At 33.3% G+C, this 27,072-nt stretch overlaps 2 protein-coding genes across 3 annotated transcripts in view; one reads left to right on the forward strand and one right to left on the reverse strand.

The window, feature by feature from the left end:
• Nucleotides 1-15,105, forward strand: part of LOC145660573 (retinol dehydrogenase 11-like) — a 42,828-nt gene extending 27,723 nt beyond the window's left edge. The window contains exons 4-5 of one of the 2 annotated variants that reach the window (XR_014126837.1): nt 1,597-2,075; nt 12,942-15,105. Coding sequence is in view for 1 of the 2 variants with exons in the window: in XM_081725805.1 (XP_081581931.1) it covers nt 1,597-1,761 (165 nt within the window). In the remaining variant the exon portion in view is untranslated. Of the gene's footprint in view, nt 1-1,596 lie in introns of both variants that reach the window. The other variant, XM_081725805.1, reaches the window with a different exon arrangement.
• A 9,191-nt stretch (nt 15,106-24,296) lies between these two features.
• Nucleotides 24,297-27,072, reverse strand: part of LOC145660575 (dynein regulatory complex protein 8) — a 77,261-nt gene continuing 74,485 nt past the window's right edge. Inside the window, exon 5 of the mRNA XM_081725808.1 lies at nt 24,297-24,433. Within this exon, the coding sequence (XP_081581934.1) occupies nt 24,425-24,433 (9 nt within the window). The 3' untranslated portion in view covers nt 24,297-24,424. The remainder of the gene's footprint in view (nt 24,434-27,072) is intronic.

Consider the following 27,072-nt stretch of genomic DNA (forward strand, 5'->3'; position numbering starts at 1 on the left):
ATTTCTAGAAATATTTATATTTTTTGTTTTCTTTTATAGGTTTCATTAACGGTTTTTCAATAACTATGTGCAAGTGTTTACTTAGAGTTGAAATATAATATTCTTCTTTCTTCGTTTTCAACATATTAAGATGTTTCTAATCACGAGAAAGTATTACGGAATTATCCAAAGAGCAACTTGCCTGCAGAGTGATTTATCAAAAATCACTCATTTTGCACACGGTTGTCCATTGTTATGAGCATATTTAGAGATTTTTGGTAAGATCAAGCTCGGAATAAGTACAAGAGACAAAGTCAAAATTAATCTTCAGTGAATTAGTAATTTATTTGCATGATTTAGAGTTCAATTAGTACATTAGAGATAAACACATAATGCTAGGGCAGAACACATCCTGAGGCAGAGCCTCACCTCTGGAACTGATTTGTAGTCATTTATGTCACAATTCCTTAACTTTCGTCCACTGATTGAAATGAAAATTACATCTACTAATGTGCGTTTCCTGCTGGAACAGTGTTCGTCGAGATGTTATTGCTGCTTGCTCGAAATCCAATTTGACTAATTTCGGATTTCAGTCATTAATATTAGCCTTCGTAAAACTGAAAAATCCCTGAAATGTCTTACTATCTCTTGCTGGTAAGATCTGAAGATCAACGGAACAATATTTGTTTCCTCCAAGTTATGTTCCCGTTCTTGATTTCGATACTGTCTGTACTTAAAACCCTGATGAAAAGTGCATGGTTTCTTTTTAGAGGTTTCAATTACTGTGATAGTTTCCATTAGGTGACCTGCGTGATCTCCTCTTATATATCCATAACCTACTAAAATCAGTCAATCAAAATGAATCACACAATATTAGGCTGTTTCATTTCCATACCCACCTCCTTTATTCTTTATATTCATTCTAATTTAGACTACAGTGGTGTGAAATGTTTGATTTTGGCGCATGTTTCACGGTGTGTGCCGCAAATATCCCACTGTCTGAGGGAAACTTTTGAACAGTACCGCAAATGTCCCAGAGAAACTGGTCTCTGGTTGTACGCAAATGTCCTGATACCGATTGGAAGTTGATATATTACAAAACGAAACTTGTTTCTGAAACTTAAATCTAAAGTAACTCTGATATTTTTCCTGAGAGAAGCTAGTTTAAACGTTCGATTTAACGTCGACGAGGAAATGCAAATACACGTTATTTACCTAACAAAAGAAATACAAATCTCTGAACAAAGCAAGTTTTGATTAAAAAACAATTGTGTAACAGTTTCGCCAACTAACTAAATATCTTGGCTTTATGAGACACAGTACCAATTATTAATGATGTATGAAGCCAAGATGTTTAGTTAGTTGCCAAGACTATTACATAATTATTATTTTTAATCAAAACTTGCTTTGTTCAGAGATTTGAATTTCTTTTGGTAAGTTTTAAAATAAAGCAAAGCTAACATGAACCAGATAATTATACGTGATTCATTATTGTTATCGTACTTTTTCATACTTTTGATGATAAAAAGTATGAAATCCTATAAACTTAGAGTAATGTTTTCGCAATGCTTCTAGAACATGGAATGTCTAACAAAAATATGATTCTCTTACCTACAGGGTATGCAGACAGTTTTACATTGCGCTATTTCATCAGACGTTGAAGACCAGACAGGGTTGATGTACAGAGATTGTAAAGTGTACAGAAGTAAAGTTGATATCGATACAGAAGTGGCACAAAGGCTATGGCAAAAAAGTGAAGAAATGACAGGATTGAGAACATGAATCCTTGTCATAAGATTTTCAAAAGTTGATAAGGAATTGGTGAAACTTTTAGACGTTGTTATATAGACATTTATTACTTAGGCTTGTTCGAAACTGGAAGGACGTCATTAGCTCAATTTTACAATTTTAGCTCAATAATAGAGAGATTTCGCCAGAGACAGTAACCAATGTTTTTCTAACGAAGTTCGTACATATTGTACGAAATACTTGTAATGATTTAATTTTTTGCTTTAATTACATAGTGAAATATTAATAAAGCTTATCTGGAAAATTTTAAACTTGTGTAGTTGAATGTAGAAAAGAATGAGGAAAAGGTAAGTGAAAATGCGTCCGTTTGAGTATGTAAAACATTTATTCTGTGAATGGGACTTATAAATTCTGCTACAGTTAGTAGTACAAATTAAGTGCAAATTTGTTTTGCATATTAATAGTAATGTTTTGCTATTTCAGAAGAAATTAAGTTTTTCGTGATATTACGTTTTTACATTGTTTATTATTTTACTTTAATAATATTTAGTGTTGGACATAAGAAAAAGATAAAGTTGCTTTCATTATAAATTCTGAAGAAGTGTTTAGGGTCTTATATAAAATGCTGTTATTTGAAGGATCTTTATATTTAAAATTTTGATAGACAAACTGTATTTCATAAGAATTCTGTAGTGTTTTCATTCAGGTATTATTAACATACAATGTTAGTGAATATTATGTATTCAATTTGATTAGTTGTTTGTCAGATATGAAAATTTTTTATCAAAGTTTTGTGTTCATTGATGCATGCATCCGATGTTCCGTAAGGGTAATTTATGAGCTTAAATGCAGATTTCTTAATTGCACCGGAATAAATCATAAAAATAATCAAAACTATTGTGTATCGTGATATTTTGTAAACTGATTTTCTACATTGTATTCTTTATATGTCAGTTCTTCGGATATTGACTGTACAAATTGTTTTATATTGAGGAAAATATAGTGAAGGACCCGTTTGCTTCGAAAATTTACCATTTCATTTTACGGTTAATTTGATTTATATAAACGATCTTCTATATCAGTGGTTTCCAACCACCCGTTCCGCGAATTACTTTTAATTAGTTTCATTAGGAGTGTGGCACTTTACACTTTATCAGTCAGTCTTTGGCTGGCTTACGAGTATCGAAAGATTGAAAAGCTCTCTTCTATATAATATAGAATAGTACTGTACTATACTGTTACAGCCATTTGCTGCAAAAAAGTGTTCTTTGAGTGTGACACCTATGCCTACAACAAGATAATGATTTCATAAGTATTATGTGACTGTCAAATTACCTACACTGCCATGATGATGTAATTGAAAAACGGATTGCAAGAAAATTGATAAAACATTTTGGCCACCATTCGGGATGTGGATTCGGAGCTAAGGAATAAATAGAAAAGAGAAATCAAATACCTGTTCCTTCCGTTATCAAAATAAACGTGCGAAAGTGAAAATTAAAATTGTGTATCAAACTATTTATGTTAATTACAGGCAACGGGGTAATGTAATTTTGTAGATTTTTTTTTTTTTTCCTAAACAGCTTCTCGTGATATCAGCGAAATCAAGCAGTGCCAGGTCTGATCAACGGAAAGATGGGTGACCGTTGGAACCCAACAGATAGTGTTTTCATTGCGTTCGGCTGGTAGGCTCTGGCCCTGTAAAGGCTGTTGCACCAGGATATTTTTTCTTTTTCTTTCTAATGGAAACTTTTGCAAGGAAAGAAAATGTTTTATTTTGTACGTTATTTTAAAGCCCAATCTTCGTTCAGGTCTTGTTTGTTTGATTTTTTCTTAATTTTATATTCAACATTATAGAGTATCGGTTGAGGAAAGATACTTTCTGATATACGCATTTATTTGAATTTTATCTGAAAATTAATGATACAGCACAAGCAAGTAGAAATATTTAGTATACAGGAGAGAACACAGTTGGCGAAAGCACGAATAAAATTAGTTTAAGAGGAGAATTTCTGACGAAAAGGATCTTCTGCGCTCAGAACGAACCTTTGACTTAGACGAAGAGCGTTGAAACTCTTTGACCCATGGTGGTCCGCGTCAGTCAACTAAAAAATTGACCACTCAGCTATTGTACAGTTTGTAGAAAATTTTTGAAAATATTGACAAGATATCTCCACACTTTAACAGGAAACAACAAAAATCAGTTATCACTAGCACTTCTTCGTTCGATGTCTCGTGAACTCGTCGCGCATTGTGACTGATGATAAAAATGGCTTCTATGTACTAGTTTCAAGTAAACAAAGGAATAGCTAAGTTCTTTGACAATCAATCAAAAGATTTGTACGAATGTTGAGTCGAGAAACCGTCAGTGCTCTGTGAAGCTATCATAAACAAAACCGAAGAATATATTAGTAATTAGAACATCAGTACTTTTTCTACAAAGAATAAACCTTTAAGCCCATTAAGTAAGAAAGAAAGAAAACAAGAGAACAAATCGTCTCACTACGATACATACCAGAGCATCATCATCATCATCATCATATTATTATTATTATTATTATTATTATTATTATTATTATTATTATTATTATTATTATTATTATTATTATTATTATTATTATTATTATTATTATTATTATTTAAAATACAGACCCTCGGTTCTCATATACATTTTCTGCTTTATATTGAAATAAAATTTTCATTCCCATAAAAATGTAGAAACAAATACAAAAGATGATATGATTTATATTGGTTACGTTTCTGGTGTGGCGACTCAAATTATCAGTGTAAACAACTTAAATTATAACTCACCTCGATTCTGCATAATAGCCACCGTAATTGATGACCTCTTGCTATTTTGCTGGTAGAAAATAAATCCTGTACACGTATAATAGTTTTTAGATTTCGAGTTGAAGAGCTGTTGTAAGACAATGTTCATAGCCTGTAAGATTCTCCGAATGAAGGAATTCTGCAAAGCCCGAAACAGATGATAGTGTATAGGGACCAAGTTAAGGTAATAGCCCGGGTAAAGTAAAACCTCCCAACCAAAGTCAATTAACTTTTGATGTGAGTTTACAGCAACATGTGGCCTGGCACCATCGCGGTGGATGATGACTTCTTGCCAGTTGACGCGGCGTGGCTGCTTCGATCACAATGCAGCTTGCAGTCTATCGCACTTCACACATTAGAAGGTGGCATTAATCATTTCGCTAGGATCCATTATCTTCCAGTGAATTATTTCTTTGGCCTCTTACTACACACTTGACAGCATCTTGAGATGAAGTTCTGGTTTGGACATGGATTGCAGCGGTCAGAAACTCGATACACAATTCTGCAATACTTAACGTTCGGGCACGTAACCCATTTCTCATTGTGCGTGAAGATGCATGAATAAACTGGCAGTTTTGTACCAGGAAAAGCAAGAAATATACAGATCGCGATTCACACCTCTTATTGATTTGCACTTATGTGGAACCTAACGATCTAACTTCCTAGTGAAACCGAGCGCTTCGATCCGTCTTTAGCCTGTTTTCCTGTGTACCTGGAAGATGTCCGCTAATTTCGCTACAGTGTTGCTACCGGGCTGTTCCTTATGGCTTGGTCAAGATCCTCTCTGGTAAACACTGATGGAAAGGTTTACATTGCAATATTTACAACTTAAGTTAATAATTTTTCACTTACTGTTGACGTGCATACACCTTCAATTAACTGATATTTAGAGTTTCGATTCCTGACTCAATAGCACGCATTTAACTTTATTAAGAAAGTAAACAGATTATTTTGTCTTCAACGACCATATCATCAGCGTTTTGCTACAATATTTTCATTGTTCCTTGATTCTCATTTTTTCTTCTCACTTATATTTTGTATATGATTCTTTTCTTTTATTGGCTTGTTTTATTTTCTCATCATCTAAGAACTGATGATTTTTCGTTCTTGCTAAACGTGGACTTGCTTTAAGCTCCTTTGTGTTAATAGATTTATGAACTTTCTTACCTATTAGTTCAACACAAACAATATTATATATACTAATCGTTGAATGTTTAATTTCTTACACTCATTTGTTTGTAATGATAGTACCAAAGTAGTTTATTACAAAATGTAAAAATAAATTCGCGAGTTATTGGAAAATCTAAGCCATTATTGAGTGATAAAATATGAACACAGCTACGCAGTGTGCATGGTGTCTTCTTGGGTATAAAAAAAACGATTCATTAACACTACAAACACAAAAATAAGTAAATTTCAGGGTCGTTGCAACAATTCAGGACAAAATAGAAAAGAGCAGAATTTTAGGATATTTCATTAATGAAGACAGAAATCAAAATTAAAGGTTTACCAAGATGCGTACAAACCTTATACAAAATTACGATAAACCCAAAAGTATATGTAATTTTTATTTAAAAAGAGTGTGATATCTGATTGCTTAAGAACTATAACTGCTTTGAGCAAACCTCCTAGATCGGTTGACATAATAGATTTCCAGAACTTTTCGTATATTTTCACGGTTTGGAAATATAATGGCTTACAGCTAGGATAGTCTACAGGTAGACTACACAATCGATTTGTACAGAAAGAAATGTTTGTAAAAAAAAATGATGTTACAAGTCTTATAAAATATATCCTGAAATCTGTATATGTTCCTTTGGTACCACTGTGGCAAATGACCAACTTGAAAAACATAATAATTGTATTTTGAAACAGATTAGTTAGTATTAACAGATAAGTAATATATTACATAATTGTATATTTTATAAATAAGAAACGTAGTATAAAATGATTTTGTAAGATAAAACAACTGTAATACTTTTATCTACTTTAGTTTGTAACATAATATTGTGTCTTTTGCGTGAAACAATGTAAAACTCCAAAATGCATTCCATTATTCCCTTCATTAAATGCATACTTAACAAATAACAAAAGGAAACTAAATTATAATCTGATTAATGGTATTTAAAACATTAACGTAAATGCAAAATGAAATAGAACTTGCTTAATATCACACAGATCTCTTTTATTCTTTCTTCCATAATTGCTCCTTCTGTAATTTATAACTTCTTATACTTTGTGTAGAAGATACTACAGTGTATGGAAATATTAATAATATAAATGGATTCGTTGTTGTAGAACATGACCAAGAGCCTCTTAACATGTCTTACATGATTTTCGCTTGTATTCATTATAATAATGCAAATCTAGTATGTACTTGGATACAGTTTAATTGCATCAGTAAATTCGTTGTCCATCAGGATATTCATTTCTAAAATAAAAGCATTTCAAAAAAGGATACATTCTTAAAACATTTTTCCGTCCATACACCATCGGCCTCTGATAAATAATAATAATAATAAACTACTTTCGACTTATATATATACTACTGTTGCTCCCGAGCGTTCAGGCCAACTGTACAATATAGATTGAAATTGTGCTTAATTAAAAGCTCTTATTATTTACATAGATAGTTTTCCACCAACCAGCTGTGGTTACATAAATATTAATGATCAAATCTAAATATAGTTACAACTATTGTCCTAATAGTAAACAACAAAGCCCGTTTCAGTATCGTCACTATCCATTTTAAAATAATTGAAACAATACAGTTTCTAAGCTGCAGTTAAATGTCCACAAAAACTTTAAAATAGGTAAATCACCGAATTAGATACTTATATAGGGCGGACCATTTATCTTGAAACGCTCTTGTAACTTTATATATATATATATATAAACAGTGAAAGTTTGTATCATGCAAATATCAGCAGAGGGACATTGTTTGACATACTCTTCAATACATAAGACTAATAGTGTTGCCAATCTAACAAAATTGTACTTTTCAATGACACTGTCAGGTTGTTTAAAATCTACATATTAAATGAAAGCAAATATTGACTGACCGAAAGAGATAGGAAAATGTAAACACTGGCTTACCTGTACGTGACAGAGAGATGCTGAAAATGGTCCCCATTATCAGACACTTTTGTGCACGTCTCAGCATATTGACTGATATCGGCTGTAGCTCTTCACGGGTAATGATCCGGATAGTAGGGTAATGTCTTGCTGCAGTTCAGTCAGAGTATGGTAGCTATTTGCGTACATCTCCGTTTAGCATCCTCGGAGATAAAAATCACAAGAGAATAAGTCCAGGGAATGAGAGGGCAACAATCCTTTCCTTACTGTGCACTCTTCTGTAAAAAGTTCATGCCCCAATTCGTTCAAAATATGGCATGTGGCTCCATCTTGTTCGAAGTAATAGTATAGTATTTCTTATGGTGTCACTTCGTCGTAAAATTGTTTCAAGAAGACACGATAATCTTCACTGTTGACTGAAAGAACACTTGATCCACTACACGTGAAACTGCGCACCAAACACCAATCTTTTGGTCGTGGAAGAGTTTTGTGCAATTATCAGCAGACCAGTGCCGCGTATTGTGCGCATTCACTTAATCCAATGAATGGAACCACGCTTCGTCGGACATAAAGTACAGCAGAGCAGAGGGTCAAAACGTCCGTCCGCAGTCATTATCAATAATCAATTACAGTACGTAATCCGTTTATCTGTGTCCGGCTCTTTCAGTTCCTGGACACATGTTGCACGGTATGGCTTCAGTTTGAAAAACTTCAGCATGCACTGATACGTTCGTGACATAACGATCTGTTAGGATAGTTTCCGAGTATACTTTTGTGGGGTTGGTGTTGTCCGCTGCTGAATATCACGGACGACCTCGGTGTTCGGACAACATTTGGTTTCTGTCTTTCACATTCGTCACAGATCCTGTATGACGTCATTTTTGCACCAGGTCCTGAACACAGCGCTTCGCAGGTAGTTTTATTCTTGTGTACCAGGCAGTGTAGGCTTCTTGTGTATTCTTAATTGACCCAGTCCGCAAATATTATACCACTATCATAATTCGCTGTTGCACGGAAAATACCATCTTCTTGACGCAACTTGGTTACCAAAACTGAATAGGCAAGGAATTCCAGCCAGACAACTGCCCGTCAGGCGGCACGCTGGCGCCTCATCGCGACTCTTGGTAGAAGCAGACCCCACAAGGTGCTAAACAACTGCCCATCGGGTGGCACACTGGTATTACCAGAATTACTCAGATAATTACTCACAATTATTTGCTACATATACAGAGAGAGTGAGATATATCTATATGTAGATATAAATATAGATAGATATATGTATAGATACAGAGAAAGAGAGGGAAATTTACAAGTTTCATGGACCATAGGTATCGAAAAAGTAATTTTTCGAGATGTGTCCGTCTATTTGCCCTGATGTACACTCACCTAGAGGCCATATTGTTTATCGTATCGAGACCAAATTTTAAACTTAAGGTTTTTATGTGATCCTCCAGGGAGGGGGGAGGTGGAATTTTCTTCCTACCTCGAAAAATAAAAGTAGTTTACTTGAGAGTAGAAATCAAAAACTGCAATTTTCTCGAAAACAGCTCTAACGATTTTGTTATATCATAAATCCATTTTCTAGAAACAACCCCATCATATGGCATAAGTCATTTCTCTAGGAAAAGTCGAGAAGGGATGTTTTATTCTCGAGGGTGAGTTTTCTTACGTACGATTTTCTTAAATCTGACTCAGGTAATTTTGTTCATATTTCATAAATAAGTATTTCATTAATATAGTATCTCATTTGTACTGTACAAATCTACGAGTGTACTTTATTCTTGGAGGTGAGATTTTCTTGGACGGTTTTCTTAAAAACGACTCACACGATTTTGTTCATATTTCATAAATAAATATTTCATCTAAAATATCATGACAATATGGCATAATTTATTTTTCCTGAAAAAATGCACTAGAGACAGTTTATTTTTGGGTATGAGTTGTTTCAGTCGATTTTCTCAAAAACGACTCATGCGATATTCTTAATATTTTATTAGTAACCTGACAATAGTATTCATTTCTTCTGAAAAAATCTACGAGGGGTGTTTCTTTGAACGATTTTCTCAAAAACGACTCTAGTAGTTTTGTTTATATCTCATATATAAAGATTTCATTAATAACTAGATAACATGACATACTGATTTGTGCTGGAAATCTACGAGGGGTAGTTTATTCTTGGGGATGATTTTCTCAATAATGAGTCATGCCATTTTCTTCGTATTTCATGAATGAATATTTCCTTGGTAACTCTATAATATTGTATAAATTATTCCTTACGAAAAAAACACTAGTAGTAATTTACTCTTCTTTTCAGTCTACTTTCTCAAAAATAACTCAGGCAACTTTGATCATATTTCATAAATAAATATTCCATTATTATTCTCATAATGTTACATAAATCATTTCCATGAGAGTATCCACAAGGGGTAGTTTACTCTTGAGTTTTTTTCGTTTTTTTTATAGTTTTGTAAAATACCACTTGTGTGATTTTATTATTATTTTACAAACAAATATTTCATTAATAACCCTAACATATGGCGTAAGTCATTTCTTATGAAAAATCTGGAATTTATTTTTGGGGGATGAGTTTTCTTTCAATGAAGCTTTCCGAAAACGTGTTAGAATTTTGTTCGTATTTCAGAAGAAAATGTTTCATTAATAACTGCAGGACATGATTTGTTATGGAATTGGCGCGAAAAACTTTAGTGCGATTGTCCGTACCTTTTATTACAGGCTTCTTTTGAAACTAACTTAACACCATCCAAAGAGTTCTGCAAAGACTGCAACAAATTATAGTCTGACGGTGCCAAGTCTGAGCTATACGGTAAATACATTGACACCTTCCAAACAATAGATTCATTTTCTGACGAGTCGTTAAAGATTTATGCTGTCTGGTGTTGTCAGCGTGGTATACGATACCCCTTTCTGTTGGCCAGCTCCGGCCGTTCCTTTTTACTTTAGGCGCACTCTCGTGAATTGTTGACAGTACAGATCCGAATCTATCGTTCTGCTCAGCTGCAGCAGCACGTGATGCACGATGTTTCTTGAATTCCACTAAATACACAACATAACCATGTGCGTCAATATGGGCTTTGCCACAAACTGTGGAGCTTCTCTCTTCGACGACGATCTTTTCCGCACATTGTTATCGTAAGTTATGCGCTTTTCATCACTCGTGATCAACTGCTTCAGAAATGGCTCGAGTTGGTTATGTTACAGTAGAGATTCATAGATTGAAATTCGAGTAAATGTTTTTGAGTGAGCTCACGTGGCCTCAAACGGCGTTTTTTGTTTTGTTTGTTAGCCACTTTTCTCCAAATGGTTTAACGGTGTTTGGTGATGGATGTTTAAGTCATTGGCGATGTCGTGACTGCTTATATCCTGGTCTTGCTCGACTTTTTGCTATGGTTGGTCGTCCACTGCAAGGAGTATCTTAGACTTGTTTTTCATAACATATCTTGCCCATAAAGAGCACAAATTTCTTCACGGACCTGTGCAGCATTTGCGCCTTTATCAAAGGAAAATTGTAAAATGTAGCATTTTCTGGAAAGTTCACTTATAATCACGGCGCAATATATTACGTCTAATTATAAGAGTTCCAAAATATTTCGCACATGTAGTAGGTTCAACTGTCAGATGTCGAATGACTTTAGGCCTGATCCGCTGCGACTAATACCGCGAGTTTATGGGACACGAATGCCATCTTGCGCGCAAATATCTTTTAGACTACCTGTTGAAACAAAGGAGTCCCAAAGAGGGTATAGCTGAACCTGCACACTCTACACAGCGCATCATTCACTTATGAGCATGAATCTTCTTGTCATTCCTCACAACATTTGTACATGTCCCTTTACAGACAAGTGAAAGACGTCTTGATAAAAATCGGCAAGGGGTACCATAAAGGGATGATTTTTTCGATTATTTTTTTTTTTTCAATATCTCGCACCGTTTGCAAGATCTGAGCCTACTTCCGGTTGGAGTTTCCAATTCATGTATGGTCAGTATTTTCTTCCTTCTTGCATGCTGTATGTAACAAGCAAATACATTACACACACAATTAATTATAATGCCAGTGATATATGGTGTTCATTGGACGAAACACTCCAAACAATAAAGATTCATCTTAGACTGAAAAATAATTATCGTTCATTTTTCATTATCATTTGGCCATGAAACAAACGCCGCAGAGATATACTAACCCAGTATACAATTGTGTGGTGTTGGAATATGTAACTCGTAAGATATGATGCTTTACTTTGTAAAATTTCAATTACTTCCAGTATATCCCTAAAAGATGTAATAAAGAAATAACGGCCATTTAATATATATATATATATTCAATTAGAACTGAACAATCTACACAAAATTTGCAATCGATCAGTGAAAACGGTATCTTTCTGGAGCTTGTGGTTTCCGAGATATTGTCAAAAGAATTGGCCACAAACATCCGCAAACATATAAACCTAGCATTTTTATATATAGTGGGAACAGTTACACCCACTAAAGAAAAAATGTAAAAGCACTTTATCTATAACACGTAATTAGATAGGAGAAAAGAAAGTTGAGTTTTCTTTTGCGTCCTTATGCAACACTGAGGTTATGCAGGAAAGACACACTATTAGCGGACTCTAAGCCATGACCGGGCCTTGAATCCGGTGCAGTTAATGGGTGCACAGATCATTATGCAAGATCATCCCTCACGGTATAGGCCGTTCGCATCGCTCTATCTCGCCTCCAAGACCAGCTGGATTACAGAACAACGCCATTAGCTCCGGATAAAATAAAATAAAATAAAGAACAGAGAAAAGGCTATCTCTCTACTTTCAACTTATCAAAACTATCACGTGACTGCATTTCAAAATGGCACCCACTGGATGCTTCACATCTAATCGGATGGAATGTTTAACGAAAGAGCTTGAAGTATCTTCTTTGGTATTGTGTGATACATTATTCTCTGGAAAGTAATTTAATTTCTTTGCTCAATTCGGGATTCCTTTGTTCCAGTCATTTATTACACAGTAACTTATTTATGCCTCTAAGAAGGGTCTCTGTAATTAAATCAGCAATCCATATTCACAAAAATATTTTATGTGGGGGAAATATATTTTCACTACTTACTTTATATTTATTTAGGCTAGTAGAACGGAACAATACATTCCTTACAACTAAGAATAAAATAAATAAATAAAATATTTCAGTAAAATGTTAGTAATCAAGATAATACCTGCTTAAGAAAAGAAATATTAGATGTTAATTTCATATTTATATGTTGCACATCTTGCTTTTCATGGCGATTGTTTCTCCTTCAGAATGCTTCCCAGAAATGCTGCATGTTGTTAATTTCCATCAAGAAGTCACGGTAAAGTAGTCTTTGAGTGAGGTGAAGGTGGATGAATATAAGTGAGGTGGATATATGGTTCATTATTTGGAAAGCATTAGTGCTTCGATCAAAATACGCGTTATGGAAACGTATGGTAATAATTTTACAAATTTAAATATGCCAGAAATTCTAAGTGGTAATTTAATAATTCTATAAAGGTAGAAGGAATTATTGAGTCTTTTTTCTTATTGTGTCCTTTTCGTAATACTAGTCAAAAGTAACTTATAACTAATACGAGAAGTTGTATTACGCGAAATCTGTTACTTTTCTAATATCGGTAATTTTATGCATTATAAATTTATCTAGATGTGATTAATCTGATAAAATAAGTCAATTTCAATATGGTTTTAAAATTAATTAAATGTAAAGTGTAGTGAATGTGTGGAATGTGGGTGAGCGTTATACGTGATGAACATATTGCAGATAGGAGTCACTAATCTGTCCATACGTATTGCAGTTAAGAATAAATTTCCTCAGATGTCCAAGTTGTTACTCAGCTCAATTTTTACGCTTGTTATTAGTCTGCCAGTAACTTCTCCTTATAGTTCTAGATTAATATGTTGACAACTCTGTAGTTTATTGATTATAATCGAAAATCCTAGAATGAAACCTCACTGGTGCTCAACTTGGAGATAGTTAAAAGTCGACGTGTGGCAGACCTAAGTCTGTAGTCGGACTGATGTACTTCGTCGCTGTATGTCTTTTTGAACTAAGTTTCTATTTTTGAAGTTAAGATAAGAAGTTTTTATATAGAGTTGAATGCTGAGCTGTTAACCTCAGTTACAATAATTTACATATAATTCTTCTATTTCACTGACAACTGTTCAAGTTTTCCAGGTTATAGAATCTTGGCTTGGGCTTGTAGAAAAATTAAAATATTTACATGCACATGTAGAAGTAATTTTGTTACATAAAGTTCAATATCAGCGTCTACGGTCTCATTTATACACATTTTACATAAATATTGATATTTTACAGAAATGGTACAAGCAATTACACGTGTGTGCTATGCAAAAATTAATAAATTGAAATTTAAATATAATAAAATATAACATTATTACCGTCCGTTTCCATAATATAAATATAGAAGGCAAGTTACAAGCCGAGAAATTCATATCATAGAACATGCATGTAATACTAATTACCCGTTTAAGTTGAGAAGCAATTTTCTGAACTTAATTGGTGGCGTTGTTGATTAATGTATAACTCTGTACCTGACATTAGATAAGACCAAAACCGATTAGTTCTAAACCACTGGAGAATGTTTCCATCCACTATTTAACTTTAATTTTAAAAATATATTTTTGTCCTCTTTTGTATATATAAGAAACATTTTAATAGAATTACGTTATATTGTTTACGTTTTTGAGAGTTTTCTACAAAATAATATTAATATTTAATTATATGAAGGTTCGGGTGAAACATTTGATAATCTATAAAATGGTATTCAAAGAAAATTGAATTTGAATTTTTCGAAAAAAAAAAATGTGTATTGACAACAATAAATCTTTTACCCTACATGTTGGAGACACGTGTACTATATATATCGTGATAAATTTGAATTTTTTACTTCCTCAAAGAAGTTACCATCAAAACAAGACAGTTTCATCGGAAAGCACATTTATCTATTATTTATTATTTTTTTTATTTTGTCAATCTGTGGTTATCAAGTTTTGTGCCCGAACCTTTCATATTATGTTTGGATGATCATGTTATAAATTTCTGGTGCTTTTCAATACATAAATAGCTTTCATCTCTAGGAAATCAATTAGAAGGTTATCAATGGCTTAAGGTATAGAATTTTCAACATCTTTATAATGAATTTATTGTAAATAATTAAACACTATCAACATGATGGAAAATATTTATTTTAAATGAAGTAGCTAAATTTCGTGTAGCCTAGCACCCTTTATGTGAATCTTGTTTTGATTGATTGTGAAGTTATTATTTAAATTATAATTATTACATAAATACAAACATTTAGTTCCATTTTTTGTAATAGATCAGATTTGCATTCCAAATAAAAATGGTTCCATTTAAGATTTGAAAATAAAAAAATAGTTGGTAGAAACCTAATAAATCATTCTTATCTATATTATGTGCTTTATTTACTCATTTTCTACGTTTAGATAAGAGGTTCAAGTCTGTAAATTATATTACATTATTTCAAATCAAAAATTAATTCAATTAGAAATATTTGACAGTAAAAGTGAAAAAAGGAGTAAATTGAAGTAAAAATCCTCACTGGAGAAAGAAGTAAAGGAAAAGATGCTGATTGTATTCTCAGTGACTGGAGACTCTACCTAGTAACTTCGTAGTTCTTTGGAATATATAAAATATAGTGTCGCTGCGTGGGAGTGATATACAAATCTAATTGAATAGGTGAGTGGAAAAACAGTGCTAGTCCAAAAATGACATCTCGTGAATATTTCAATAAGAAAATTACGTTATGCTGTCCTACATTTTAAAGTTCAATTTTAAATTAATATATTGGTATAATAGTTAAAAAAAAAAAAAAAAAAAAAACTGTTTTACCAATCTATAGGGTGTGTTGTTCTTATGCATTTAACAATTATTTCTGACACAATTATTATACATTTAGGTATAATGGCTTATTTTAGACTTGTGCTGTTCTTCCACTCACCAGTTCAGTTGTAGCAATCAAGTCTGGAGCCATTGTTGTAGCAGGAGTCACTATTTGAATGACTGATTCAATATTCAATGTATGCTGTAGTTTTTCACGGAGTCGGAGGACGTAGAAAGCTTCTCTAACCATTTCCGAATGATCATGAAACTAAGTGATACATTGACTAAAAATACATACACCATATTTGAATGCAGGATCAGGTGACGCCTCTTCAACTTCTTTTATTTTATTTTGTCCGTAGTTCTTCCCCTCCCCATGCATATGTTCATGAATACAAAGTGGTCTATAAGGTAAAGTTTACGGGTCTAGTTAAGAATGAAAAAGGAATGGTGGCCCTGGGTTAAGATCACATTTAATGTGAGGCGACCCTTGTTGAATCTAGAACATGTGAGTTTATGTTGGATAAATCGTGTAATTTTCTTGATACTTCTGTTATTTCCTTCTATCTTCTTGTGCCAAATATTACTTCTTTCAGAATTATAAACTTGCATTTATCATCCGTGACCTTTATCATACAGAATATAACGAAGGATATTTAAGATTTCATTTCGTTCCATCTGCATTTTTCCCATACTGAGCAGACTCATCGTTTCTGATCGGCTGTAAATAGTTCAGTGTTTCCATGAAAAATGAATTCATATAATCTGCATTTGTGTGAAATAACTGAAACCAAGACTTATCGTACTACACTGGTAGTCCACGGCAATCACTACAGATAGTATTGTAGCCCATATGCTGATATCATAATCAGTGTTCAGACGGATTCGTGTGAACGGCTAGCTTCAAAAGCCATATATCTGGACGTGCGACATAATATTCTTTGATATCTCTGATATTAATTGTTAGATACAGCTGGCACACAAATCATTCCACTTGAAGTTGAATAGCTTAACTATACAAACTATACTTCTATTTGATTTCTACCGTTGCCTAGATGTAGTGCTATGTGGTATTACTTCTGTTACTATTGTTAACATGGACAACTGAAGGCCTAGTTTCTGAGTAACGCATGAAATACAGCCAGTGAATGTATTTGTATTACTCAATGATATGACGTGAATGATAAAAGTGAGTGACAGTGTTTATTCTCTAGGTGAAAAGTGAATCAGCATCTCCATTTACAAACTCTCGTGATGTAATTTTGTAACGTAAACATGCATACCAAAGAATATAATGATTTGAATTTTTTTGGATCTTACTATTACAGGAAGAATAACATATTGCACTCTAAAACAGTGATTCTGGAACTCGGAGGTGTGAAAGTACAGACTACTGAAAGTAGGGGTGCAGACTATTGAAAGATTGTACCTTATAGGTAGGTTACCATTTTAATCGGGACAGTCCTGCTTGTCAGTAATAGTAATCTTTTCATCACATTTTTGTGTTCTATCCTTATTGTAGTATTCTAAAGGATTATTTTCGATATTACATAGGTTATATTAATGAGGTCCCTCGTGGATATATGGTTAGTGTACGCGTCTACGGCACCGAAGACCCGGACTCGATTCCCTGCGGGAGCTCAACTGGTTCGGATTTCACGTTAAGCTGTAAATCCACATCTAATATAGCCTCTCTGCTGAACAGGACACTAAACTCAAAATCAAACAACCAACCTAATCTTAATTTACAATACCCATAAATATTGGTAGTGCGCGCCATGTCACGGTATACAGTTCAATATAATCTTAATATCTGAGATGCGTCCATCATTACTGATACACCCAGTAGGAATAAAATAAAAATGGCTCTTGTCCTGGTTAGGTACTTTCTACCAATGGAGGAAGTGAAAGCAAATGTCCCGGTTTGGAATAGCAGAAATATGGGAATTCTATATATAGGTTACAAATGATGATGATGATAATTATTTAATGTACACTTCTCCAAAATGTAATTGCATGTTTGAATTTTTGGCTCTCTTAAAATAGTCAGTTTGGTAACAACACATTTGAAGTAATAGGAGGGGAAGTCATAAGAAAAAATAACGAGACTTGCGAACACATCTCACAGTTCGCTCTTTGAAATGCTGAGCTTCTTCTTGGTTACATAATATAATGATAGTTTTAGAACAAAATAGTACTTGGCAAATGCAGAAAACTTCCTTGTAGGTAAAACACAGGCTTTTCGACCACAAACATACTTGAAAACACAAGGAGGGTTATTGAGAAGTTCGTTATCTATCCATACAATTGGAAGAAAGCTTTGTAGTTGTTCCGGTAGTCGTGTGTGCTGTTTCTTTTTGTGGGGATTCAATACCCTTAAACCTGATTTGAATCACACTGGGTGATTATATATATATATATATATATATATATATATAAAGAGAGAGAGAGAGAGAGAGAGTAACTTTTCAGTTATTCTTGCCGTACAGTTTTATGGTATGTGTATTACAGGAGTAATTGACAACTTTCGAACCTATCCAAAAATAAGAAGTCATACAGGCGGAATACCCCAGTGTGAATACCCTATCTCTATATATACCCCAGTGTGATTCCTTCTTAGTGCAAATCACTTCTTACATCGATCTATAAGATTTTCGTAAATTTGAAAATAAATCCGAAGTTTTAGTGTTCAGGAAATTACTATCAGCCATAACTCCTTCATCACTACTAGAACGTAGTTCATTAAGGTAGGGAACAGAAAATAGGTTTGAGGGTACTAAACTTCGTGAGACATTTTATTTGTCGCAGTTTGTTGATATACGTACGTATACACTTTATGTTGTCTTGGTGTATCAGAACGATTTTAGACAGCTTTTTACGGCGATCTCTCATTTTATTTTATTTTATTTTATTTATTTTATTTATTTTAACTTAATAGTTTAATAGTTGTCAATAGTATACTCCGGCAACGTATCACCGTTTGCTAGAGGGTGAATCATAAGAATGCCCTCAGAGCTCCATAAAACACTGGCCATCAACTTACTTCGAACAATCTTACATGAGTATTTTGAGAGTGGAGTTCTTGTCTCTTTTACCAAAAGTTGTTGGAAATAAGTAACATAGTTGCAAAGTCCCTGAGAGTTACGAAAAATAATAAATTAAATAAATAAAGAAAGAAAGAAAAACTTTTCAAAATCTTAATGAACTATAAATTACTCATAAGTCAGGGTTTAGAGACAGGTTTCTCATTTGGCATCCAATTTTACACTACACGGATGTTTTCCGAAATTATTCAAGAGAATTTGTTAATACGCGAACACACTCGTAAATAGCCTATATAGTTACTTTATTACGATCTCCGTAATACGTACTTCGAGCTACAAGACATAGTCAATTCTACTATATAGATAAGGTTGTTTATTTTATATCCGACCGATTTGGCAATGCTGTGTCATGTGTGTGGTTGTACCATAAACCTGAAACAGCTGTTGTTATCGCTGTAATGTCTAAGCTTGTAGATGTCAGAGTATCGTGTTTGTGCTAGTGAAATGCCACCGAAAATAAACCTTTATGGGGAGAGTAAACTTTCGCTCTATTAGACGCACAACCAAATAGTACAACTGAATAGTGAAGCAGTGTCAGGAAAATGCTGAATAATTGGAGTGACTATAGCTACAAATATCGTGGCCTGGCAAATACAAATGAGGGCCCACGCTGAAACATTCGATACCAAAACGGGCCCATTCAAAGTTACCTGCAAAAGTTTGGGTTGAAATGCTTCGTAGAATTTCGATTGGTAGGGCAGAAGAATCTGTTACCTAAGCGTGAGTGTTAACATTAAATTAAATGTAAGTGCCAAGCATTAAATCTGGCTCACACCATAGTCAACCATGATCTTCTCAAGTACCAAATTGCTGAAAATAAAACAAATTGCCGCAAACTGTGAGAAAGGAGGAAGGGAGAGAGTATCAAAGTGGAAGATGGCTATCACGTTGGATGTGGCCTGCATTTATCTCACACGTAGTGGTACCATAAAGGCAATTTCGTACCGTGACACTTTCAAAAGAAAATTAAATATTTTAGTTTCACGTCTCACGTTATGCTGTGTAGGCTAAAGAAGATGGTGATGATGAGAATGAATGAAATAGTGAAATGAAGAAGTGAGAAGAAACGGGAAAGCCCGGAGAAAACCTACGCACATAGTATTTGTGCACCACAAAGCTCATTTGACGCGAGCTGAGATCGACCTCCGGTAAGAAATGTACCAAGTTTTACTGCCAGTTTAGAGAAAGTTTCTCGCAGCAAATCGTGTTTGACGCCGGATACAATTGCGAGGGGAATTTCGAGGTATGCAACTTGGACAAGAACGTGAAGGTGAATGCTGCGAACTTCCAGCAGTTCAACGTGCTGATGCCAAGCCCAAGTGGTTTCTGCGCATTTGGACTGGTAAAATGATAACACCACCGTCACTGCCTATGGAAAACCTGAAGGGAGGAAACAGATGGGATTCGTATACCTGTACTCAAAAGTAGTTTGCTGTAGTGGAAACTGCGATATCGGATCGTAATTCATAATGCTAGTGGGACGATAGAACACAAGTAGCGGTGATGGTATGGCTTTTGTAGGGTAAATACACCTTGAAAGTTGATATAATAAAAACCGAACAACTTTCTATAGTAGTTAATATGTATGTCGTTGGAATAAAGAACCCCGAAACGAGAATGAAATACATATCAACTAATTACAAGAAAGAAAAAACACACACACAGACTATGATATAAAGTTGCTATTATTGTATTGTATTGTATTTATTTCGTCCTTTTTTCATACATTTAGCACTGTAATACAATGCATATGAAGCGGACACGTCATTTATATATGAATACAAAAGTAAAAGAAACAATAATAGTGAAAATTACATACACTAGGTTAGTAATTAAGCCATACTTCTTACATCTTATTACACTATACATTTTACATGACATCATTGTTAAAAATAAACTTAGCAATTATTACTTGCAGTGTATTTAGAAACCCTCCAACAAATATGTAATTCTAAAAGCAAGTAATGACATTGATTTACTGTACATCCTGTAACGTTTCTATTTACTTAGCAGTTCATGTATTCCTCTACCGAGTAAAAGCAATGTTGTAATAAATATTTCTGGAGTTCTTTTTTAAATTTAGCAACAGAGTCCTGAGTTTTAATTTCTTTCGGAAGTTTATTGTAAAGCATGATACCCGCGTATTTACATCCTTTTTCATATAATACTGTTCTGTGTTCTACAATAGAAAAGTTTTCTTTGTTTCTTGTGTCATGATCATGTTGCTGTTCTACTCGCGTAAGGATACCTTGTAGGTGTTTCTTTACAAATATCAATAGATTTAAAATATACAAACAGGGTACTGGAAGTATACGAAGTTTTTTAAATATTGGTTTGCAATGATCTTTTAGTTTAGCAGTTGCCATCAATCTTATTATTCGTTTCTGTATCGTAAAGATGACTTTGGCCTTGTGTGTATTTCCCCAAAATATAATACCATATGTTAAATTCGATTGGAATAATCCAAAGTAAATTGTTTTTAAAGTAGACTCTCTTAAAACATTTTTAAGAACTTTAATTGCGAAATATATTTGGTTTAATTTTTTACTAAGCTTAGTTATTTGCACATCCCAAGAAAGATTTTTATCTATCCAAATTCCTAAGAACTTAGTTGAGTTTACATATTCTATTTCATTATTTTGAATTATAATGTTCCTAGGCTGTGCATGTTTGTTGCGCATGTGATGAAAATTGATTGCTTGTGTCTTTTCAATATTTAATTTAAGCTTATTTTCTTTAACCCAGTGAGAGATTTTACAAAGGATTTCGTTTGCACTACCTTCAACAACCTCATTTGTTTTACCTTTTACTATAATATTAGCGTCATCTGCATAAAGGGATGCTTCTGCTGGAGCAATATTACTTGGTAGGTCGTTAATATATATCAAAAATAATAGCGGCCCTAATACGGATCCTTGTGGCACTCCACATGTTATTTCTTGTTTCTCTGATATGTAGTGTGTAGCTTGGTTTGTATCCCTGTTATTGTATGTAATTTCTACTACTTGCTGCCGATTTTTCAGATACGATTGAAACCATTTGGATGCAATGCCTCTTATTCCGTAATCTTGTAGCTTTGAGAGAAGATTTCTATGTGACACTAAGTCAAATGCTTTCGAAAGATCCAGAAAAACACCTATACATTTCTCCTTACTATCTAAACTTTTATGTACACTTTCCACGAAGTTATATATTGCGGTTTCCGTTGATTTCCCTTGTAGGAAGCCATGTTGCTCGTGTGTTATTAGATCATGTTTAAGTAAAAAGGATGCTAGCCGGACACTCATTGTGGTTTCTAAGATTTTTGAGAAAATTGAGAGAAGCGAAATAGGCCTATAATTTTCAAGCGCTGATTTGTCGCCTTTTTTATATATTGGTTTTACTTTTGCAATTTTTAATATACTAGGGAATTCTCCACTTGAAAACGACATATTTATGAGGAAACACAGAGGGTCAGCAATATATTTAATGCTTTTCTTTACAATACTTGGCGGTATGCCGTCTACGCCAGCTGACCATTTACTTTTCATTTTCTTTACCACCTTTATTATTTCTGCATTAGTAGCTGGATGTAGATACATTGTATTGTTGCAAATTTTTGAGAATATTTTCGAAGTGGACAATGCTGGATCATTATTGTACGTATGTGATAAGTTGGTGTAATAGTTATTAAATAGGTCAGCAATTATACGAGGGTCTTTTATTATGTTGCCATTTTTAATTACCTCTAAATTACCGTCATCATTACGAGTGTTTAAACTTAACTCGCTCTTCACTAGTTTCCACAACGCCTTCGACTTATTATCTGATTTTTTAATGATTGTATCATTGTGTAATTTTTTTGCTGCTTTCAGAACCCGTTTGTATATGTTCTTGTATCTTTTGTAATATGTCTCTGTATGTGGTGATAGATTTCCTTGTGTTTTAGCTTTGTTAAGAAGTCTCATTTTTTTGCTTGCTATTCTGATCCCTTGTGTTACCCAGGGTTTTGATTGTTTTGTTGAAGTTACACATTTTACAACAGGGAATGCTAGATCGAAATAGAATCTTATGGTGTCAATGAAATAACTGAAAACTTCATTAACCTGATTATGTATATAAAGCTCGTTCCAATTTTCTTCCCTGAGAAGGTGATTAAAATATTGTATATTTTCGTCATTAAATTTTCTTTTGTACGTTACACTACTTGCTTTTGCATTACAAAAATTTTTATTAAGAGTTACATGTATGTCGAGTACTTGGGCAAGGTGGTCTGAAAAACCACTGTTGAAGACGTCTACTGTGTTGTAGTTAAGATGTTTGCTCACTATGAACTGGTCAATTGCACTTTTAGAGTATTTTGTAATTCGTGTGGGAACTTTAACAATTGCGTCCATATTAAATGAATCTAGAAGAAGTTCTACCTCGTGTTTTATAGGCTGTAAAAAGTCTATGTTGATATCGCCAACAATTACGACGGTCTTCTTGATTTTCATAAAATAATTTAGTATCGTATCCATCCTATTTATAAAAATTTCTATATCACTGTCAGGAGTTCTATATACACATACAATTACAAGGTTATAATCTACTATTTCTAATGCACAACTTTCAAAGTGATTTTCTACATTTAAATACTTAAACCTAATACATTCTTTCGTTTTTAGACCCCTCTTTGCATATATACAGGCTCCCCCTCTATCTCTAATACTTCTGTAGTATCCTGCTCTTAGCTGAAATTCAGGAATGCTTAGGTATTCTAAGCAGCCTGATTGTAACCAGTGTTCTGTTATACATATTAAATTTACTCCCAACAATTTGTCCAAAAGTAGTTCTTCCAACATGCTTTTTTTATATAACGAAAACCCTTGTACATTATTTTTATAAATTAAATAACTACTTTCCAAAGACTAGGCTAATCTTTATTTACTGGTACAGATACATGCACACAAATGCAAGGAAATATTATTGTCCCTGCTTGTCCTTGAAATTCTTGTAACATGCACATTTGTATTCCGCAAACTCCTGCTCATAAACTGTTGACTCATGCCAAACTCCACAGACTATTGTCCTCTTACACTTTTCACAGACTATTCACCATATTATAACATTCTTCACAAACTATTCACTATTATAAAAGGTTTTCAGTAAACGTCTCACCAGATAGAGAGGGAAAGAAGTAGAGAACAAGAAAGTAGCTGTGAAGTGTCCAAGTAATGAAATTGTATAATTTGTGTATATATAGTAGTTATTGCTGATCCACGATCACATGGAGTATAAGAGGAAAATCTAGGATCTGAAGCAAGTATAAACGATTTGTAAATTACAAATGGCTGAATAACAAAATGTTGAACAGATATTTACACGAAAGTATTGTCTTGTTGTTAATACGTCTAAATTCTATACTCGTCAAAGTCTTGAATGCTTCTTATACACACACTTTTTGGAACAGTGATGATAACGGATGTCTAGAAGACGACATCTGCTTTTGTATATTAATTCATTGCATTATTTAATGTATTATTTTAATTTCAACTTATACGAAAGAGATCTTCACAAAATACTGACTTTGTAAGTCACGCTGTTAAGGATTTCTTCAGCATAGGATTAGTACGAGAACAACTAAATGTCTCAAAATACTGGCTACATAAATGACAACTTATCTGGCTAATTCCATGCAATTATAAGTCATTCAGTATTATTAGTTTTCTGTCTTTTATCAGTATCTTTGCCTCAAACTTATTACTTCTATGTTCCAAATCCTTGACTTCTCACAATCGTTATGTACAGATTTGCATCTTTGTTAGTCGACCTAAAATAGAAATAATGAAAATAATTACAGTATTTAAGATCTTAATGAAAAAATAAATTTAATTATACATATTATGGCGGTAGAATTAGTTCTTTCTAAGCAATCGTGTCAGTGCTTAGAATGCAGACAAATATGAAAAGCTTTATTTGATAGAATAAATTATGAATAGAACACCATAAATATTCAAAGCATAGTTTTAGACTTAAAATTAGAAATATGCAAAGGTACTTGTTTACTCTAAATAATTTTCTTTTCTCCTCCCATTATAAACGTGTTTTTAAAAGAGTATACCCATTATTACCACTTTTTCTTAAGAGATGATGGACTTTGCATTGAAAATATCATTCTATAAAACAATATATACTATTTTATAAAAGATAAAGGAAGTTTCTACGTGTGAAAAGAATGAATCTGCATCTATAACGAGTAATAATCAGTATACTCAATATATATATACATACGAGGGGAGGCTGGAAAGTTCATGAAATCACCAAGAAGAAATTTATCTGGAAGAACCATTTCAATACACTATTCAACGCATTCCCCCCGAAGCTCAATACACTTTTCACAACGATGTTGCAACATTTCTAACCCTTATAAATAGAAGGTCTTGTCCTGCTGTGCAAACCAGCCCTCCACCTCCGCAATGAGTGCCTTATCGGATGGAAAATGTAACTTTTTCTATTCTAATCCTGAAATTTCTTCCTGAAATTCTGAAATACTATATATACACTTTTCTAAGAGCCACTTTTTACAAAAACATTTAAAATTTTTAATCTCCATTTCTCTCACTCTAAGTGGCAACAGGTTATACAATTTCATCCCTATATATTTATAACTATTTTGAGTTTTGCACAGCCGCACATGGGGAATATTTATTTCATTTTTGCGCCTTGTATTGTGTGAGTGAACACTACTTCGAGTAACATAATTTGTACAGTTTTCTTTGATATGCATAAGGCACGATAATATGTACTCCCATGCGCAAAAAAAATTGCGCGTATACTGTAACTCAAGATTTTTCGCATTTATTCCATTTTCCTTACGTTTATGGGTAAAATTCAGTTATTAGTATGTGGAGATAATAGAAAGCAATCCATCTAAGGGGATATTTCCAAAAAATATAATAAAATAATAAAAATATAAGCAAAAAACAAAATTATGCTCGGTTTTGTGTATACTGGCAACGATGATTTCTAGGGATTTTTTCAGTAGCAGATCACAATTGCGGAGGGAATTCAGTAGGGGAGTCGAGAAGTTGGACCAAGGAACTGGATAGTGGAATAAAATGTTGCATTTATTGGTTAAAACCTAGTGTGTAGATTGCCTGCCAAATATAAATTAGCTTCTGTAACTAAGATGTCGTACGAAAATATATAATTAAACAGAAAAACTCTTATCTTAAGGTTTGAAGCGATACGGACCATGGTTATGAAGATTATTTCTTAAAAAAAAAAAAAAAAAAAAAAAAAAAAAAAAAAAAAAAAAAAAAAAAAAGCTAACACAACGTAGCCTCCGTGGCTAGGTGGATAGAGTGGCGGAGTCGTAGTTATTTTATTATTTTGATACCACATCGAATCCCATCCCATCCTTTTTTTTTTTTTTTTTTTTTTTTTTACAAAACATTATAATTTTCATGTTAATAAGAACCGAAGCAATATAATAAGGACAACTTACTGATATTTTGCTGTAATGACGTATTTATCCAGGATTAGAGAACTATTGTTAATATTTATTGTTTTCTGTTCATGCTGTTGTATAGTTTCTGTCATCCTGTTTTCTTGGGGAAAAAACAATTTTGTCTCCAACGATGTGTGAAGGATATATACGGACAGAAAAAGACATCTTAGTACCAAACCTGATTTATCGTGATGAAGTGGACTAGTTTGCCATTATTAAAAAAAAAAAAAAAAAAAAAAGTTGGCTTTTCTTTAGGTTTTAGCTAAAAAAATATTTTTTTCTTTATAAGACTATACTTTATGAGGCAAGGTGTGTGATCATACCCACAAATTTAGCTAGAGAGTGAAAGATAATTGTTTATACAAACATTTTACAGGTTTAGGTGCATGAAACACCAATACACCATGTTCTCGCTTATCCGACCATCCTTTGTTCCACATACCGTATGATCCAATATATCATTGCAAATAGCACCAATCGGCAAGGAGATCTGCAAGTTGTGGTCTTAATTATTTTGCATGCTGTGGAGTCTATCGCCTAGCGCGCCCGTCTACATTTTGACTCATACGTCTATCATTCAGTGCAGATACGTATCCAGGTTTTCTATTCGGAGGGGGCCCAACACGAATCCTCGTAAGCACGTAATTCTAATGTTTTTAAATATTATTATTATTATTATTATTATTATTATTAATAATAATAATAATAATAATAATAATAATAATAATAATAATAATAATAATAATGCGACAGTCCTGTACTTCTCTTAAACTTTTTCCTACTTTTCATTTATAAACCGGTTTATTTTGGAAACTGCATTATAGCACAAACAAAATGAAACATATTTTCGAGAGAAATGTAACTAAAGAAAACTGTCTGCTACGTATATCACATAACAACAATAGCAAGAAGACATGGAGTGTATCGTTCTAATACACTCGTGCTCATAAATTAAGGAT

The sequence above is a fragment of the Thermobia domestica genome, chromosome 9 (assembly GCF_964235325.1).
Source record: "Thermobia domestica chromosome 9, izTheDome1.hap1.1, whole genome shotgun sequence".
NCBI lineage: Eukaryota > Metazoa > Arthropoda > Insecta > Zygentoma > Lepismatidae > Thermobia > Thermobia domestica.